This window comes from Anolis sagrei, chromosome 6 (assembly GCF_037176765.1).
Source record: "Anolis sagrei isolate rAnoSag1 chromosome 6, rAnoSag1.mat, whole genome shotgun sequence".
Classification (NCBI taxonomy): Eukaryota; Metazoa; Chordata; class Lepidosauria; order Squamata; family Dactyloidae; genus Anolis; species Anolis sagrei.
In genome coordinates this window covers 128,987,850-129,007,951 of record NC_090026.1, presented here as the reverse complement: position 1 = coordinate 129,007,951, position 20,102 = coordinate 128,987,850, and the positions used below count along the sequence as shown (strand labels likewise).

The following is a 20,102-nucleotide window of genomic DNA, read 5'->3' as shown; positions in this document are numbered from 1 at the left end:
AGGAATTATATGCTGCTTATCTTTGGTGTCGTATTCGTTTCGTTCTGTAGAATATTCATATACATTCCATACTGGGGAAATTTCGTATTCATTGTACTTTGTCGAACATTTGTATTCAACAGGGGTGTTTTGACCATGTCTTTCTGCCTGTCTGAAAGGGGTTGGACTAGATACCCTTTGGGGGTCCCAATCGAGAATCCTTCCTTCTCTGGAGGATGCAAGTTTGAAGACTTTCATGGCCAGAATCACTGGGTTGCTGTGAGTTTTCCAGGCTGTCTGGCCATGTTCCAGAAGCATTCTCTCCTGACGTTTCACCCACATCTATGGCAGGCATCCTTATAGTTTGTGAGGTCTGTTGGAAACTAGGCAAGTGGGGTTTACATTGGTAAAGGTAAAGGTTGTCCCCTGACATTAAGTCCAGTCATGTCTGACTCTGGGGTGTGGGGCTCATCTCCATTTCTAAGTCAAAGAGCCGGCGTTGTCCATAGACGCTTCCAAGGTCATGTGGCCGGCATCACTGCATGGAGCGCCATTACCTTCCTGTTTTCATACCTGTGGAATAATGTCCAGGGTGGGAGAAAGAACTCTTGTCTGCTTGAGGCAAGCTTGAATGCTGCAACTGGCCACCTTAATTATCATTGAATGGCCTTGCAGCTTCAAAGCCTGGCTGTTGCTGCCTGGGGGGAATATTTTGTTGGGAGGTGTTAGCTGACCCTGATTTTTTTTCCCTGGAATTCCCAGTTTCTGAGTGTTGCTCTTTGTTTACTGATCTGATTTTAGAGGGTTTTTTAATATTGCTAGCCAGATTTTCATGGAATCATAGAATCAAAGAGTTGGAAGAGACCTCCTGGCCCATCCAGCCCAACCCCATTCTGCCAAGAAGCAGGAATATTGCATTCAAATCACTCCTGACAGATGGCCATCCAGCCTCTGTTTAAAAGCTTCCAAAGAAGGAGCCTCCACCACACTCCGGGGCAGAGAGTTCCACTGCTGAACGGCTCTCACAGTCAGGAAGTTCTTCCTCATGTTCAGATGGAATCTCCTCTCTTGTAGTTTGAAGCCATTGTTCCGTGCCCTAGTCTCCAAGGAAGAAGAAAACAAGCTTGCTCCCTCCTCCCTGTGGCTTCCTCTCACATATTTATACATGGCTATCATATCTCCTCTCAGCCTTCTCTTCTTCAGGCCCAGCTCCTTAAGCCGCTCCTCATAGGGCTTGTTCTCCAGACCCTTTATCATCTTAGTCACTTTCCTCTGGACACATTCCAGCTTGTCAATATCTCTCTTGAATTGTGGTGCCCAGAATTGGACACAATATTCCAGGTGTCCCTCTAACCAAAGCGGAATAGAGGGGTAGCATTACTTCCCTAGACCTAGACACTATGCTCCTATTGATGAATTCAATGCTAATCAAGCTGGACAATTGCATACAGACAAGAGTTCTTTCTGCCACCCTGGATATCATTCCACAGGTATATAAACTCTACTTTTCTAGTTTACAACAGGCCTCACAACCTCTGAGGAGGCCTGCCATAGATGTGGGCGAAACGTCAGGAGAGAATGCTTCTGGAACATGGCCAGACATCCCGGAAAACTTCAACAGAAAGGAAGAAACCATGAAAATGAACAAAATCTGGCTACCAGTATTTTAAAAACCTCTAAAATCAGGACAATAAATAAAGAATAATGTTGGGTTGTTGTAGGTTTTTTCGGGCTATATGGCCATGTTCTAAAGGCATTTTCTCCTGATGTTTCTCCTGCATCTATGGCAAGCATCCTCAGAGGTAGTGAGGTCTGAAGAATAACGTTCATAAACTGGGGAATTCCAGACAAAAGTCAATCAGGGCCAGCTAACACCTTCCAACAAAGGATTCCCCCAGGCAGGAAGCAGCCAGGCCTTGAAGCTGCAAGGCCATTCAGTGCTAATCCAAGCTCGCCCATTGCAACATTCACACTTGCCTTAAGTAGACACCCTGGACATTATTCCACAAATATATATGTAAATCCCACTTGACTAGTTTCCAACAGACCTCACAATTTCTGAGGATGTCTGCCATAGGTGTGGGTGAAACATCAGGAGAGAATGCTTCTGGAATGCAGTCTGGAAAACTCACAGCAATAGAATGATTTCTTTCCCAGGAGTTTTTAGACTGATGGATGTGTCTGGAGGTGTAGTGCAACTATCTCTCCTCCTGCCCTGGAGGTTACAGATATTTCCCACGCATCATTATTTTGCTTTTCAATTTGAATGTTGAGAGAATGGCACCCAACCGGTCCGCCAGGCTTGTCTGGATTCCTTTTCTGCAACCAAAATAGCATCCTTATTCGAGCATTCAAGGACATAAACATGGAGGGGGAAAGACACATTGGGAGAACATCTTGCTAGGAATCTCCAGATCAGAGATTTGCAAACTTGGCGTGTTGGCAACACACTTTTGTGGTATGTTTGCAATATGGTAATCCAGTTTTAGTAGCACACCAGAGGTTAAACCAGGTATGGGGCAACTTTGGCCTTCCCTCCAGGTATTTTGGACTATAACTCCCACCTGACACCCTCAGGACCTTTCCTTTTCCTTAAGTGGTCAAGGGGGGAAAGGAAAGGGCCTGAGTCTGTTAGGAATGATGGGAGTTGAAGTCCAAAACACCTGGAGGGAAGGCCGAAGTTGGCTCATAACTGGGTTAGACCAGTCCCTTATCAGTGTATGTTTTAAAACGTATTCATTTTAGTGAACTGAGAGTGGATGACTGTCTGTTGAGAGGGCTTTAATAGTGCTTTTCCTCCCAGGCTGAAGGGGGTTGGACTAGATGCCCTTTGGGGGTCCCTTCCAGTCGAGAAGCCTTCCTTCTCTGGAAGATGTTAAACAGAGGCTGGATGTTGGAAATCCAGGGGTGCTTTGATCATGTCTTTCTGCCTGTCTAAAAGGGGTTGGACTAGATGCCCTTTGGGAGCCCCAGTCAATAATCTTTCCTTCTCTGGAGGATGTTAAACAGAGGCTGGATGGACATCCAGGGGTGCTTTGATCATGTCTTTCTGCCTGTCTGAAAGGGGTTGGACTAGATGCCCTTTGGGGGTCCCTTTCAGTCGAGTATCCTTCCTTCTCTGGAGGATGTTAAACAGAGGTTGGATGGACATCCAGGGGTGCTTTGAACATGTCTTTCTGCCTGTCTGAAGAGGAGTGGACTAGATGCCCTTTGGGGGTCCCTTCCAGTGGAGTCTCCTTCCTTCCCCTTGAGGTTAATGAACCGAAGCTGGACTGCTGTCTGTTGGGAGGGCTTTGACTGTGTCTCCTTGTTTGGCGAAAGAAGGGTGGACTAGATGCCCTTTGGAGGTCCTTTCCAGTCAAATCTCTTTCCTTCTCTGGAGCTTTTTAAACAGAAGCAGGATGGCCATTTGTCAGAGGATGCTTTGACTGTGGCCCCTTCCACACAGCCCCTATATCCCATGATCCAATCCCAGATTATTTGCTTATCCCATATTATCTGGGAGTGGAGACTTGGAGCCCTTCCACATAACCATATAATCCAGAATATCAAGGCAGATAATCCACATTGGATTATCTGAGGGGCCTTCCTGTCAGGCCCTATATTCTAGGATCCGATCCCGGGTTTTCTGTTTATCCCAGATTATCTGGCAGTGTGGATTCATATAATCCAGTTTAAAGCAGAAAACTTGGGATCAGATCCTGGGATAAAGGGCCTGTTCACACTGACATATAATCCAGTTCAATGTGGATTTTACACTGCCTTATAATCAAGTTCAATGTGGATTTTTCAGTGTGGATATTAAACTGGCCTCATATAATCCAGTTTAAAGCAGATAATCTGGGAGGAGATCCTGGGATATAGGGCAGTGCAAAAGAGGACTGTGTCTCCCTGCCTGGTTGAAAGCGGTTGGACTAGATGCCCTTTGGGGTGCCCTTCCAGTGGAGTCTCCCTTCTCAAAAGGCTGGATGGCCTTCGGTAATGTGGAGCTTTGACTGTGTCTTCCTGCCAAGACGAAGAGGGGCGGACTAGATGCCCTTTGGAGATCTCTTCTCATTTTGTGCCACACAGCCTTGGTTTGTGGAGACGGAAAGCATTTGTCATGCGGCACACCTTTGGGCTACAGGTGCCACACTTGTGGGTTGCAATGCAGAGTTTGGAAGGCCCCTGAGTTCTAGCTCATCCAACTGAGTTCTAGGTCATCAAACAAAGTTCTAGGGTGTCCAATTGAGCTCTTGGTGATCAAATTACATTCTAGGTCATCCATATGAATTCTAGATCATCCAACTGAGTTCTAGGTCATCAATACTTAGTCCTAGGGTGTCCAACTGAGCTCTGGGTCATCCAAATGAGTTCTATATTATCCAATTGAGTTCTAGATCATCAAAACTAAGTTGTAGGGTGTCCAACTGAGCTCTGGGTGATCAAATTACATTCTAGGTCATCCATATGAACACTAGATCATCCAACTGAGTTCTATGTCATCAAACTAAGTTCTAGGGCATCCAATTGAGCTCTGGGTGATCAAATTACATTCTAGGTCATCCATATGAGTTCTAGATCATCCAACTGAGTTCTAGGTCATCAATACTAAGTCCTAGGGTGTCCAACTGAGCTCTGGGTCATCCAAATGAGTTCTATATCATCCAAATGAGTTCTAGATCATCAAAACTAAGTTGTAGGGTGTCCAACTGAGCTCTGCGTCATCAAACTAAGTTCTATATCATCCAACTGAGTTCTAGATAATCAAAACTAAGTTGTAGGGTGTCCAACTGAGCTCTGGGTCATCAAACTAAGGTCTAGATCATCCAAAAATCTAGAATTTAAAACTATGTTCTAGGATGTCCAACTGAGTTCTAGGATGTCCAACTGAGTCTTAAGTCATCAATTTGAGTTCTAGGTCATCCATTTGAGTTCTAGGTCACCTAATGGCACTCTACAGCCCTCTTCTGCTGAGAGCCAGCCACAGATGGACTTTTTGGGGTTAGGGCACAAGGCAGAGAGAACCCGCACTTACTGACGCTCATGACAAAAAGGGCAAATATCCCAACCACTTGCCAGAGGCGCAGGCCCCAGATCACCACGGTCTCCGAAGTGACCGGATCCGGCTTCTTTTTGGGTGGTTCGGTGGTGGCCTGAAAGGAGAAGGAAAAAAATGATGTGACTCCAGATTGGGAAAGCCCAAAACATCCCACCCAAAATAATACCCAAACCAAGAGGTGCCTCTTCTCTTGGCATGGAGATGCTCACAATGAGAGTCAAAAGCAGAGGAGCAGGCTGAAAGAAATAAGTTGGCAATCTCCATGAACTTCCCCTAAATATATATATATATATATATATATATATAAGCAGACTTCAAAAGGAAGCAAAGCCTTTGAAGGGATGCCGGACATCTCTTAGATCTTTTCCTCCTGAGTTTGAATTCAGGGTGGAATCTAGTTCAAAACAAAATAATGGGATTGAAATAGACATTCCTTACTTATTTGCTTAGCTTTAATGAATCTGCTATACACAAGCAATGCTTTGGAGAACAGCGGCACCTGCTGTACAGAGCAGGTATTGCAACATTAAAAGTATTTTTTTTCCAGCAGCAATATAAGATCCCTATTATACATATTCCATTGGAGTTCTTTTTCATTTCAGTTGCAATGATTTGTTTCACTGTTTTTTATGAATATGCAAATTGAAAAAAAACATATCAATGAAGACCCCATTATACAATTAGTACAGTGTTTCTCAACCTGGGGGTCGGGACCCCTGAGGGGGTCATGAGGGGGTGTCCAAGGAAGGGGTCGCCAAAGACCATCAGAAAACATAGTATTTTCTGGTGGTCATTGGGATTCTGTGTGGGATGTTTGACCCAATTCTATTGTTGGTCGAGTTCAGAATGCTCTTTGATCGTAGGTGAACTATAAATCCCAACAACTACAACTCCCAAATGTCAAGGTCTATTTTCCCCAGACTCTACCAGTGTTCACATTTGGGCATACTGAGTATTCATGCCAAGTTTGGTCCAGATCCATCATTGCATGAATCCACAGTGCTCCTCTGGATATAGGTGAACTACAACTCCCAAACTCAAGGTCAATGCCCAACAAACGCTTCCAGTGTTTTCTGATGGTCATGGGAGTTCTTTGTGCCAAGTTCAGTTTAAATCCATCGCTGGTGGAGTTCAGAATGCTCTTTGATTATAGGTGAACTATAAATCCCAGCAACTACAACTCCCAAATTACAAAATCAATCCCCCCCCCCCCCCGCAACCCCATTAGCATTCACATTTGGTCATATTGGGTATTTGTGCCCAATTTAGTCCAGTGAATGAAAATATATCCTGCGTATTGGATATTTACATTACGATTTATAACAGTACTAAAATGACAGGTATCAAGTAGCAACGAAAACAATATTATGGTTGGGGGTCACCACAACATAGGGAACGGCATTAGCAAGGTTGAGAACCACTGAATTAGTATATTCAATGATTATATTAAACATTGCTTCTATTCCCCAAAATAGCGCATATAATATTAAATACTAAAAACCTAAAGTAACCCATTCACTTCCCCAATATAATGTGTTTAAATTTTACGCCGATCTTTCAATATATATGTTTTATGGCCTTATGCTTTCCCCCTATATATCTATGTCTTTATCTATGTGCTTTATGTATAGCTGCACATCACTAGTGCAATACCTGGCTCGTCACATAGAAGATGGTTTTGAAAGACAGCAGATTACGGAAGCTGTCTTCAAAGACCTGCCAGCAGCTTATGATACTGTAAACCATCGCCTCCTCCTGAGAAAAATGTATAATATCACAAAGGATTACTACCTCACCCACTTCATAGGAAATCTGCTACAAAACAGGAGCTTTTTTGTTGAGTTCCAGGGATAGAGAAGCAGATAGCGGAAATAGAAGTTTTTTGGGCCATATGGCCATGTTCTAGAAGCATTCTCTCCTGACGTTTCACCTGCATCTATGCCAAGCATCCTCAGAGGTCTAATAAATGCCACTAATTTACCTTATAAACTTCTGTATTTATGCCGTCACGCCTGGGGGCTATAACTCTTAGTGAAAGAGGCATGGACGTGATATCTCTCCCCAGGGGATTGCTTCTTGCCCTCCTTTCGGAAACTGGAACTCCCAAGGACCAAAACACTGTAGATAACTCAAAATAGGTTTTAATGTTCACAAAGAGTTATCCCTTTAAGGCAATAAGCTGGAAGTTTCAAAGCAGTAAAGGAAAATATACATTAAAGTCTCTGGTTGTTTTGGGTCCAAGGAGTTTGCAGCTGAGAAGCTTTTTCAGGTCCCTCTTTCTCAATGGCTGTGAATATCAGAATAATCACTACCCCAATTCCAATGGCCTATATTTTTAAGGCACAAAGCCCTCCTCTGGTGCCAAAGAACTGATTTGAAGGTGCTTGAGACTTCTCAACATCATCCAGGCTGATCTGAGCATGAAGCATAAGTATCAAGGGTAAGAGCCTCAGAATTGGTGCTGAGAGGTAACTTAATCAAGGGCTTCAGAGCCAAGTCTCTCTCTCACGTCCATCTGATAGAAAGTTTGATGGTGGAATAGAAAAGGAAGCACTGTCCTGCTCTCTAGGAAGAGGTGGGGCCAAACAATTGAGCAGGAGGAGCAACTCAACTGGTGCAGACAACATTGATTGACAGCTATAAATAACCAATCAATCCAACTATACATTTATAGAGTAAAAAGGCAAAATCAGGCATGAAACAACAGTTCAAATCCTGCAACTTACAGTTTTACATATAGGTGGAGCCACTCACGCAGTCACAGTATTACTACCTTACATTTTCATTATTGTGAGTCTTAGAAACTCGCAAGCATTTTTTAAATTATTATTTTAAGAATAGTATAAAATTATAATTATGTATCCATTCAACAACAGTTTGGGGCAGGAAGAAAGGAAGTACTTATTTTCCTCAGTTTTCACAGAGGAAGAGGTTCCAAGTTTGCAAAACATCACTCAAAAGTGTGCAAAACCTCTCCTAATCCCACGAAGCAGAGATACTACTCCTTTTATTGAAAAATACTCTTCATTGAAAGACTCCAATTAGCATCTACTACATCCCTAATTTGGAAACAGGACAGGAAAGCCAAGCAATCTGCAGCCTGTCTGCATCTGAATCCAATTTCCAAGTGACAGGTAATTTCCGAGGCTAATTTCCTTTGGGCTCCAAGGCTTCAGTCTCCAAAAGGATGCCAAAGGGTGAGGAAATAGGTAGCTGGCTGTTTAAATACCAGGCTTCTTATCTTTCTCCCTGTGTTTATTATTTGGAGAGGAAACTTGGGAGACTGACACAGGAAAGTGCACTGCGGCTTTAAGGGTGCATCTGCACTGTGGATTTAATGCAGTTTGGTACCACTTTGATTGCCACGGCTCAATGGCTGGATCTACACTGTTCTTATGCCCCAGATTATCATCATATTCCATATTATCTAGTATTTTAGATCAGGTATGGACAAACTTGGGCCCTCCTGGTGTTTTGGACTCCAACTCCCACAATTCCTAATAGGAATTGTGGGAGCTGGAGTCCAAAACACCTGGAGGGCTCAAGTTTGCCCATACCTGTTCTAGAATAATGGAGCTGGAAGAGGCTCCCAAAGGCCACCCAATCCAACCCCATTCTTCCAAGCAGGAAGACACCATACAATCCCTCCAGACAGATGGCCATCCAAAACACTTGGAGGGCCCAAGTTTGCTCATGCCAAGGGTAGACTCATATAATCCAGATCAAAGCAGATAATCTGAGATCGATACCTGGGACATAAGGTCTGTGGCAATCCTGCCAACGCTATTGGGTCTTGGGAGTTGTAGTTTGGTGAGAGCACCAAACTCCCAAGATGCCATAGCATTGAGTTATGGCATTTCAAGTGGTATCAAACTGCGTTCATTCTGCACTGTAGATGGCCCTGTTACAAACAGTCCTTAGTGGTGCATCTACTATAGGATGAATGCAATTTGATGGTCATGGCTCATTGCTACGGGGTCCTGGGAGTTGTAGTTCCTTTGGCAGAGAAAGCAAAAAGTCTCGGAAAAATACAATCATTCTACACTGTAGATGGCCCTGCTACAAATAGTCCTTAGTGGTGCATCAAATATCGAATGAATGCAGTTTGATTGATGTAGCTCAGTGTTACGGGGTCTTGGGAGTTGTAGTTCTTTTGGCAGAGAAAGCAAAAAGTCTTGGGAAAATACAATCATTTTACACTATTGATGGCCATGCTACAAACAGTCCTTAGTTTTGCATCTACTATAGAATGAATGCAATTTGATTGACGTGGCTCAGTGTTATGGGGTCCTGGGAGTTGTAGTTCCTTTGGTAGAGAAAGCAAAAAGTCTCGGAAAAATACAATCATTCTACACTGTAGATGGCCCTGCTACAAACAGTCCTTAGTGGTGCATCTAATATTGAATGAATGCAATTTGATTGACTTGGCTCAGTGTTACGGGGCCCTGGGAGTTGTAGTTCCTTTGGCAGAGAAAGCAAAAAGTCTTGGGAAAATACAATCATTCTACACTGTTGATGGCTCTGCTACAAACAGTCCTTAGTGGTGCATCTACTATCGAATGAATGCAGTTTGATTGATGTGGTTCAGCGTTATGGGGTCTTGGGAGTTGTAGTTCCTTTGGCAGAGAAAGCAAAAAGTCTCAGAAAAATACAATCATTCTATACTGTTGATGGCCATGCTATGAACAGTCCTTAGTGGTGCATCATCTACTATGGAATGAATGCAATTTGATTGACTTGGTTCAGTGTTATGGGGTCCTGGGAGTTGTAGTTCTTTTGGCAGAGAAAGCAAAAAGTCTCAGAAAACTACAACTCTTGCAATTGCACAGCCCAAACAACGGCTAGCACTGATGTGGGCGAAATCGTGTTCCTTTTGCCCGGAGATGAACTATGCATTTGTTGACAACCGACACCGCGCTACAATTCCCCCGCCTTTGTCTTGCATTAGGACTGGAAGCAAGTTGGCGACAGATAAATGCAAGGCTGGCGATCAAATGTCAGCCATTAGAATCCCTTTGAGAGCAAGCAGACGAGGCAGGTTTATATACAAATATTATCTCAGCCAGCCAGACCCTGCACGCTGGGGTTTTATGTTGTTGTTTTCTTGTTGGTCTTGAAAGGTAAACAAATAAACAAGCCACACCTGGTTTTGTAGAGAAGGACCATCTCTAAGGCCCATTAAAGGTGCAAGGATGCATCTACACCAGGCATGGGTAAACTTTGGTCCTCCGGGTGTTTGGGACTGCAACTCCCACAATTCCTAACAGCCTACCGGCTGTTAGGAATTGTGGGAGTTGTAGTCCAAAACACCCGGAGGGCTGAAGTTTGCCCATGCCTGATCAACACTGTTGAATGAATGCAGTTTGATGCCATATTCACTGCTATGGGATCATAACACTTGCAGTTTGGTACACGCTTTGGCAGAGAAGGCTAAACAACTTGGAAAACTACAGCTCCCAAGACTCAATAGCTGTGGCCAACCTTCCCTCCATCTGTCTTTCTTTCTTTCCTTCCTTCCTTCTTTCCTTCCTTCCCTCTTTTTCTTTCCCTTCTTCTTTCTTCCTTCTCTATCTGTTTCTTTTCTTACTTCCTTTGCTCTTTGGTTCCATCCTTCCTTGTCTCTTTCCTTCCTTCCTTCCCTCCGTCTTTCTCTCTTTTGTTCCTTCTCTCCTTCCTTCCCTCTTTCACTTTTTCATTTCCTTCTCTCCTTCCTTCTCTTCCTTCCTTCCTTCCTTCCTTCCTTCCTTCCCTCCCTCCCTCCCTCCCTCTTTCTCTCTTTTGTTCTTTCTCTTCTTCCTTCCCTCTTTCACTTTTTTATTTCCTTCTCTCCTTCCTTCCTTCTCTACCTTTCTTTCTTTCCTTTTCTCCTTCCCCTTCTTTCCCTCCCTCCCTCCCTCCCTCCCTCCCTCCCTCCCTCCCTCCCTTCCTTCCCTCTTTCTGTGGCTGTTTTGTGTGCATATATGTGTGTGTGTTTCTGTATATATTTGTGTATATGTGTGTGTGTGTGTACATATGTGGTTTTGTGCATGTGTTGTAATGTTTTTCTTTTTTCTTTTTTGGCTTCTTAAGTCTCTTCTGCTGTGTTTTTCAGTGTTTTGTGAATGATGGTCACTCGTTGGCCTGATCGGTGTCTTGTGTCCAAATTTGGTGTCAATTCACCCAGTGGTTTTTGAGTTCTATTAATCCCACAATTGAACATTACATTTTGATTTATATAGATGATGCTTTAATTATGCTGAATTTGTAACAATGAAAACACATCCTGCATATCAGATATTTTCCATTATGATTCATAACAGTAGCAAAATTAGTTTTATAAAAAAGCAACGAAAATAATTTCATGAGTGGGGGTCACCACAACATGAGGAATCATATTTAGGGGTCACGGTGTTAGAAAGGTTGAGAACAACTGCAATAGTGAAAGGACCAAGGCAGTGACATCTCCAGCTCATCCCCTGTTTAGGTATCAGCCAGCACGTCAACAACTTAAATCAAGAAATAGTTTTCTAAGATCTACAGAGACATATGCTGGAACACCTCAGCAAGCGAGAGTCCAAAAGTGGCAGGCTCAAACCCAGAACCTCAATCAATGGCTGATACAAAATGAGAGACTCCCTCCTGGGCACACAGAAAACTGTGGCTCAGTGTTATATAGTTCACCACGAGATGTGTTATATAGTTCACCACTCAGTGTTATATAGTTCACCACGAGATTAAGAAATGGGGCCACAAAGTGGAATCCACAACATGCGAGTGTGGAGAAGAGCAAACCACTGACCACCTGCTGCAATGCGCAATGGAGGACCTTCTTAAATAACACCAGAGGCACTCCAAGTGGCCAGCTACTGGTCAAAGGACATTTAATCAGCTACCAAGTTTGCAAACTTTGTGTTTTGTTTGTTTGTTTGGTTTTTTGTTTTTAATGCAATACAACTGTTTGGTTCGCTCCTGACATGATAAATAAATAAACCACTCCAGTTAAAGCGGTATCAAATGTCATTATTTCTACAAGGCATGAAGTCACTTGCCAAATGGAGAGTCAACATAGTTGTAAATCCTATCCATTCAATAGGGTCTACTCTCAAGTGAAACAGGAAGGATGCAACATCCCAGGCCTTGCTCTTCGACTACATCTCCCAGCATTCCTCATTCCCAGTCCTGCTGGCTGGGGATGCTGGGGTGTGTAGTCCCTCCACATCTTGAAGGCCACCTGATCCCAACCCAGCCATTAAAAAGGGGAATTTTGACTCCAGCTTGGCTTGACCAAAGGGGTAACAAAGGCCCAGATTTGCCATGGAGAGGTTTCTCGATTTCATCAGGCGCAAATTATCTATCAAGGAAAGGAGAAAAGAAAACATTGCAGTGGAACTTGAGACAAGTCAATGGAGCGGGGTGAGATGTTTACGCATCCCGTTTGCAACATGGGCACAACTCAAGTATTGTCCTGTTTGGGAAGTTGGTTTGTTTTAGGGAGCATTACTTTGCACTGAATTCCAAGCTGACTTTATATTGTTATGCATGGTTTTAATGTGCTTTAATCTTAGGTCCATAACAATGTTTCTCAACCTTCCTAATGCTGCAACCCCTTAATACAGTTCCTTATGTTGCATAACATTATTTGCATTGCTACTTCATAACTGTAATTTTGCTATTGTTATGAATCGTTGTGTAAATATCTGATATGCAGGATGTATTTGCATTCCCTGGTCCAAATTTGGCACAAATACCCAATTCTGCCCAAATTTGAATACTGGTAGGGTTGGGGAGGAGGAATTGATTTTGTAATTTGGGAGTTGTCGTTGCTGGGATTTATAGTTTACCTACTAGGCTTGGGTAACCACGGAAAAATTTGGTTCTAAACTCGTTTTGTTTTTAGGGGGCCCTTGCGTTTCGTTTTTTTTAATAATTCCGAAATTTTCCTTAAAAATTTTTCAAAATTTATGAAATTTTGTAAAATTACGAATCGATTCGTTAATGGCGGACGAGATTGCGCAATATGCTAAAAAAACCTCCAAATGGGACAGGGGGAACTTCTGAAACTTCCCTCTCCCTCTGTTGTTGACTGTTGGTGTGATAAAACAAACAACAACTATAAAACTTGCACCAGACATGCCAAAATAATTACGAAATAATTACAACATAATTACAAAATAATTACGAAATAAATTGAAAAAATTGTTTTGAATTTTTATTACTCCTCACACAATTCCTGCATGGCTCAATATTGGATCGTAAGCTAATTTAAATACGAATTAATAACAATTACGAAATTAACGAACGAAACCGCCCAAGCCTATTACCTACAATAGAACCAAACTCACAGAACTCCTATGACTGACAGTAAATACTGGAAGGGTTTGGTGGGCGTTGGCCTTGCGTTTTGGAGTTCCTGGGATTTATAGTTCACCTATTCTGAACCCCGCCAATGTTGGAATTGAACCAAACTTGGTACACAGAGCTCCCATGAACAAGAAAAAAAATACTAGAACTGTTTAGAGGGTAGTGACCTTGAGTTTTGGAGTTGTAGTTCGCCTACATCCAGAGAGCGCTGTGGAGACAAACAATGATGTTTCTGGACCAAACTGGGCACGAATACTAAATATGCCCCAATGTGAACACTGGAGGAGTGTGGGGAAAATAGACTTGGCATTTGGGAGTTGTAGTTGCTGGGATTTATAGTTCACCTTCAATCAAAGAGCATTCTGAACTCCACCAATGATGGAACTGAACCAAACCTCCCACACAGAACCCCCATGACCAAGAGAACATACTGTGTTTTCTGATGGTCTTTGGCAGCCCCTCTGACACCCCCTCACGACCCCCCCCCCCCCACAGGGTTGAGAAACACTGCTCTATAAGTTTTAACGGTCTTATGCTTTATGCATGTATTTTAACGATATCATACCTCACTTCGGTTAGAGGAACTATTATTATTATTATTATTATTATTATTATTATTACTAGCCGTCCCCTGCCACACGTTGCTGTGGCCCACATGGGGGTTCTGTGTGGGAGGTTTGACCCAATTCTATCGTTGGTGGGGTTCAGAATGCTCTGTGATTGTAGGTGAACTATAAATCCCAGCAACTACAGCTCCCAAATGTCAAGATTCTATTTTCCCCAGACTCCACCACATTTGGGCATATTGAGTGTTCGTGTAGAGTTTGGTCCAGATCCACCATTGTTTGAGTCCACAGTGATCTCTGGATGTAGGTGAACTACAACTCCAAAACCAAAGGACACTGTCCACCAAACCCTTCCAGTATTTTCTGTTGGTTATGGGAGAACTGTGTTCCAAGTTTGGTTCAGTTCCATCGTTGGTGGGGTTCAGAATGCTCTTTGATTGTAGGTGAACTATAAATCCTAGACACTACAATTCCCTAATGACAAAATCAATTTTTGAGTGAAGGACATACATTGGGTTGTTAGGTGTCTTGTGTCCAAATCTGGTGTCAATTTGTCCAGCGGTTTTTGAGTCTTGTTAATCCCACAAATGAACATTACAGTTTTATTTATATAGATTATAAACACAACAAGATTAGTACACAGCAAACAAGATCACTATGTTGGCTGTTGTATTGGATCACAAGTCAGACACTTCCTAAGTGTCTAGGACAATGTGATGAATTGGCAAATAACGCATGAAGATCTGAGTAGGGTGGCCTTTTGTAGCTGACAGGTGGTAATTTTGTCAGCGCCGATTGTGTTTAAGTGCAGGCCAGGGTCTTTAGGCACTGCACCCAGTGTGCCGATCACCACTGGGACCCCCTTGACTGACTTGTGCCAGAGTCTTTGCAGTTTGATCTTGAAATTATTATTATTATTATTATTATTATTATTATTATTATTATTATTTGCATATATATAACACCACACGCATGCATATTAGGTCCAAGTGTTGTTGTTGTTGTTGTAATTGGTTTTGAACGGTTTTTACCTATGTCTTTGAACTGTTAAAGTGAAAGGTGCGATACAAACATTATTATTACAGTAGACTCTCAGTTAAGGCTATGGGTATTGGTAAATGCTGGATAAATGCAGTTTCTGGTTGCTTGAGAGTTACCATTAAAATAAGCCTGATGCTATATCCCAGGCATGGGCAAACTTTGGTCCTCCAGGTGTTTTGGACTTCAACTCCCACAATTCCTAACAGCCGGTAGGCTGTTAGGAATTGTGGGAGTTGAAGTCCAAAACACCTGGAGGGCCCAAGTTTGCCCATACCTGTTCTAGAATAATGGAGCTGGAAGAGGCTCCCAAAGGTCATCCAATCCAACCCCATTCTTCCAAGCAGGAAGACACCATACAATCCCTCCAGACAGATGGCCATCCAAAACACCTGGAGGACCCAAGTTTGCCCATGTCTGCTATAGAATCATGGAACTGAAAAAGGCTCCCAAAGGCCATCCAATCCAACCCCATTCTTACAAGCAGGAGAAAATTTTCCTTTATACTCTAGACATACCTGGCTTATGCTATACATCTAACCAAAACCATGCTTCTGGCACATAGGCTGCCATATAATCCCAATTATCCATATTATCTGCTTTGAGCTGGATTATATGAGTCTACACTTCCATATAATCCAGTTCAAAGCAGATAATCTGGATTTGTATATGTTAGTGTAAAAGGGGGCCATAGAGCTAATACATTACTTCCATATAAGCTTGAGCAAGTTCTCTTTGATGTCTCTGCTTTTTTCCGAGCGAGCAATGGCCCATATTCTGCTTATCCAATTCTGTATCAATAGTAAAGGTAAAGGTTTTCCCCTGATGTGTCCGACTCTGGGGGTTGGTGCTCATCTCCATTTCTAAGCCGAAGAGCCGGCATTGTCCATGGACCCCTCCAAGTTCATGTGGCCAGCATGACTGCATGGAGCGCTGTTACCTTTCCACTGGAGCAATACCTATTGATCTACTCACATTTGCATGTTTTTGAACTGCTAGGTTGGCAGAAGCTGGGGCTAATGCATGGCGTGACGTTACCTTCCTGGCGGAGCAGTACCTATTGATCTACTCACATTTGCATGTTTTCGAACTGCTAGGTTGACAGAAGCTGGGGCTAACAGTGGGAGCTCACCCCGTTCCCCGGATTCGAATCAGCGACCTTTCAATCGGGAAATTCAGCAGCTCAGCACTTTAACCCACTGCGCCACCAGAAGCTCCTTAGTATCTCTAATTTTTCTTTCCATATTTTGACTATCTCCATCCTGTATTGTCGAAAGCTTTCATGGCTAGAATCACTGGGTTGATGTGAGTTTTCTGGGCTGTATGGGCATGTTCCAGAAGCATTCTCTCCTGGCGTTTCGCCTGCATCTATGGCAGGCTTGCTCAGAGGTTGTGAGGTCTCCATCTTTGCAACACATACCAGAAATACTATAAGGTCTTTGGTAGATTCAAATATGGAGAGAAGAAGCAATCAGGCTTTCTCCTTATTTAGCTCATTCAAGTTAAGATCTCTCCCCAAAACTTGTGCATCTTTGGACATGATGGCCATATGGGGTATGTGCTGTCACGTGCTGGGCCTATTGCAGTTGGCTTTTGAACAGGACGTGCTCTTTGTGCCCAGCGGGAAGCCGGGGTGCCTCGAGTGAGAGGCCCTACGGATTTTCCTATACAGTCTTTAGAAGCTTGAAAGGTTTAACAAAGTCCTTTATTATTGCTTAAGTCTTCAACAAACAATCAAATACTTCTTAGATCTTCAACTAATTAAATAAATGCTTCAAGGCTTTGAATCAACTGGTGGCTTTCTTAATCGTGTTCACAAGGGACAGGCAACTGGCTTCGTGAACTGTTTCTTTTCTTTAAGAGGAAAACCCTTTTTAAGCCCTCCTTGGGCAATCTACTTTCTAAACTTTGCTGGTGTGTTCTCTACTCCCGGCTCCAAACTGCTTCTTGGGTCCCAAGTAGATCTACCACTCAAGGCTTTGTAGAATCTCCAACTGGAGTCCTTTGGAACTGTTTTCTCCCAGAATTTCCCCCGGATGCTGTGAGAAACAAAGCTTCTCTACAGGTGGAGCTAATCCACGTCCTGTAGCTAAGCTTTCCAATGCAAGACTGACCTAAAATGGCTCCCTCTCCTCCCAGAGCCCTGGGGAAGGGGGTGGAACCAAAACTTAACAATGATTGATGGGTCTTTGACCCTATAATTGCAAACCAAGGGAAGCCACCTTATTGCAAAATGCATGGAACTTTGGAATACATGCAAACACTCAAAGAAAGAAAAGGAAGTTGGAGCTTTTGGTACAGCCGTACCAGCACAGGGTCCCTGTTTCCTAATACCCCGAATCTTCCAAGCCAATGATTCCCAAACTCAATCACCCAGGTGTTTTGGATCCCAAATCCCATCAGCTTCCTTGGCTAATGAACAAGGATTCTGGGAGCTGGAATCCAAAATATTTGGAAGGCCAGAGTGTGGGAATCTCCGGCTTAGTGGATGTGGAGCATTAGGGGACCTGAAACCAGTGTCCAAAGATGCTGAAGTTTCGGGAAGAGGTCTTGACCTAGAGAAGGTGAATAACAGGAGGAAAAAGTCTAATTTTTCAAAATGCATTCCTGCTTCTCTCCTTGGCTAGACGATGCGTTTGCCATGGACCTTTCCCTTGGCACATGCTTTGCTGCACAACTTCTTCCCCTATTGCTCTATGGCTGTTTCCCCATGGCTTACCGGTACCAGTTGACCCAAGGCAGCTCTGGAGTAACATAGAAGCAGCGACGGAGACCCCCCGAGTTGGCACAAAGGGCGCCGGCCGTGCCGGTCCCACGCCATCGCCTTCTCCTCCTTTGTGTCTCTCTTCTCTGTCTGGTTGTGCGCACCGGATTGTCATAGGAAGGAGATCAATGGCCGGAGAGCTGTCTGCTGGTCCCCTTCTCCTCCGTCTCCCTGTGCTCTTCTCTTCTGGCTTCAGTGGCTCTTGCGGGAGCCATTCATTAATTCATTAGGATGGGTTCGCTTACACACTTGGCTTGGGTCTGGAGAGCAGCTAGCCAGCAGCGGGCAAAGCGTGCGCCGGAGTGATGTTGCGAACAGAGCAATGGCTACTCAAGATGAGCTAGCTCCCCGGAGAGCGGGATTATTATGCGCTTAGTTCAGGTCTGTTTTCTTTCCAGGAGACAGCTGGGTTTGGCCAGTGGCATCACTCATAGAATCCTATACTTCAGGCCTGGGCAAATGTGGGCCCTCCAGTTGTTTGGGACTCCAACTCCCACCATTCCTATCAGCCTAGGAATGGTGGGAGTTGGAGTCCAAATCACCCAAAGGATCCAAGTTTGCCCAGGCCTGATAGAGTTGGAAGGGATGCCCACAAGGGTCATTTAGACTCTGTTTAAAAACCTCCAGGGAAGGAAACTCTAGTCTCAAGTACACTCCCACATAATGCAGTTTCTTAATGTATTTTAGCATCATTGAACTGCATTATATGACTATGCACTGACATGTCATGGAGTTTTTTTTTTCCATGTCAGGAGTGAGTTGAGAACCTGCAAGTTGCTTCTGGTGTGAGAGATTTGGCCATCTGCAAGGACGTTGCCCAGGAGATGCCCGGATGTTTTGATGTTTTACCATCCTTGTGGGAGACTTCTCTCATGTCCCCACGTGGGGAGCTGGAGCAGACAGAGGGAGCTCCTCGGCGCTCTCCTCGGATTCGAATCTGCGACCTGTTAGTCTTCAGTCCTGCTGGCACAAGGGTTTAACCCACATGGTTGTTGGGCTTGGCCTCATGTAAGCCTCTCCGAGTCCCTTGGGGAGATGGTGGTGGGGTATAAATAAAGTATTATTATTATTATTATTATTATTATTATTATTATTATTATGTCATGCAGTGGGGTCTCCATCACACTTTGGAAGAGTCACCCAATGGCCATCCAATCCAACCTCAATCAGCTTTGCAGAAAGGCACAATCCAAGCCCTCTTGACAGATGGTCATCCAGCCTCTGTTTAAAGACTTCCATAGAAGGACACTCCATCAGATTCCAAGGTACCCATGGATTGAGTCCTCAAACTAAGGCCCGAGGGCCGAATGCGGCCCTTCAAGGTCATGGACCCGGCCCTCGCTCAGGGTCAACCTAAGTCTGAAAAAACTTGAAACCACATAACAACAACAACAACAACAACAACAACAACAGCAACCTTATCTCATCACCCACACTTCCCACTGAAATACTAATAAGTTTATATTTGGGTTCTTGTAGGTTTTTTCGGGCTATATGGCCATGGTCTAGAGGCATCGCCTCTAGACCATGGCCATATAGCCCGAAAAAAGCAACAACCCAGTGATTCTGGCCATGAAAGTCTTTGACGATAAGTTTATATTTGGTAAAATTATTATTCATTTTAATTATTGTATTGTTTTAAGTGTTTTTTTTGCACTACAAATAAGATATGTGCAGTTTGCCTAGGAATTCATTCATGTTTTTTTTTCAAATTATAATCTGGCCCGCCAACAGTTTGAGGGACTGTCACCTGGCCCTCTGTTTAAAAAGTTTGAGGACCCCTGGAGTACACTTTTGAACAGCTCTTACAAATGCATTGAGTGATGGATGAATCATAAGATTTGGAAGGGTCTTCCAGAGACCACCCATCCAATGCTCCTCTGCCATGCAGTCCAAGCCCTCCCGACAGCTTCAGTTTGAAAATCTCCAAAGAAGGAGACCCAGGAAGCACTTTGAAAGGGTCACCCAAAGGCCATTCAATCCAACCTCAATCAGCCTGTCACAAAGGCACAATCCAAGCCCTCTTGACAGATAGCCATCCAGCCTCTGTTTAAAGACCTCCATAGAAGGACACTCCATCAGATTCCAAGGTAGTAGCCATGGATTACACTGTTGAACAGCTCTTACAAATGGATAGAGAGGTGGATTAATCATAAGATGTGGGTCTTCCAGAGACCATCTAGTCCAATGCTCTTCTGCCGTGCAGTCCAAGCCCTCCTGATAGATAGCCATCCAGCTTCAGTGTGAAAATCTCCAAAGAAGGAGACCCAGGCAGCATATTCCACAGTCAAACAGTTCCTATCATGTATTGTCGAAGGCTTTCATGGCCGGAATCACTGGGTTGTTGTAGGTTTTTTCGGGCTATATGGCCATG

At 43.7% G+C, this 20,102-nt stretch overlaps 2 protein-coding genes across 2 annotated transcripts in view; one reads left to right on the top strand and one right to left on the bottom strand.

The window, feature by feature from the left end:
* The window catches only part of TMIE (transmembrane inner ear), a 30,233-nt gene extending 12,216 nt beyond the window's left edge, over positions 1-18,017 (bottom strand). The window contains exons 1-2 of the mRNA XM_060782695.2: positions 17,684-18,017; positions 4,997-5,114 (exon numbers count right to left, since the gene is read on the bottom strand). Coding sequence (XP_060638678.2) covers positions 4,997-5,114; positions 17,684-17,785 — 220 coding nt within the window. The 5' untranslated portion in view covers positions 17,786-18,017. The remainder of the gene's footprint in view (positions 1-4,996; positions 5,115-17,683) is intronic.
* The window catches only part of ALS2CL (ALS2 C-terminal like), a 103,857-nt gene that overhangs the window by 254 nt on the left and 83,501 nt on the right, over positions 1-20,102 (top strand). The gene's annotated exons all lie outside the window — the stretch shown is intronic.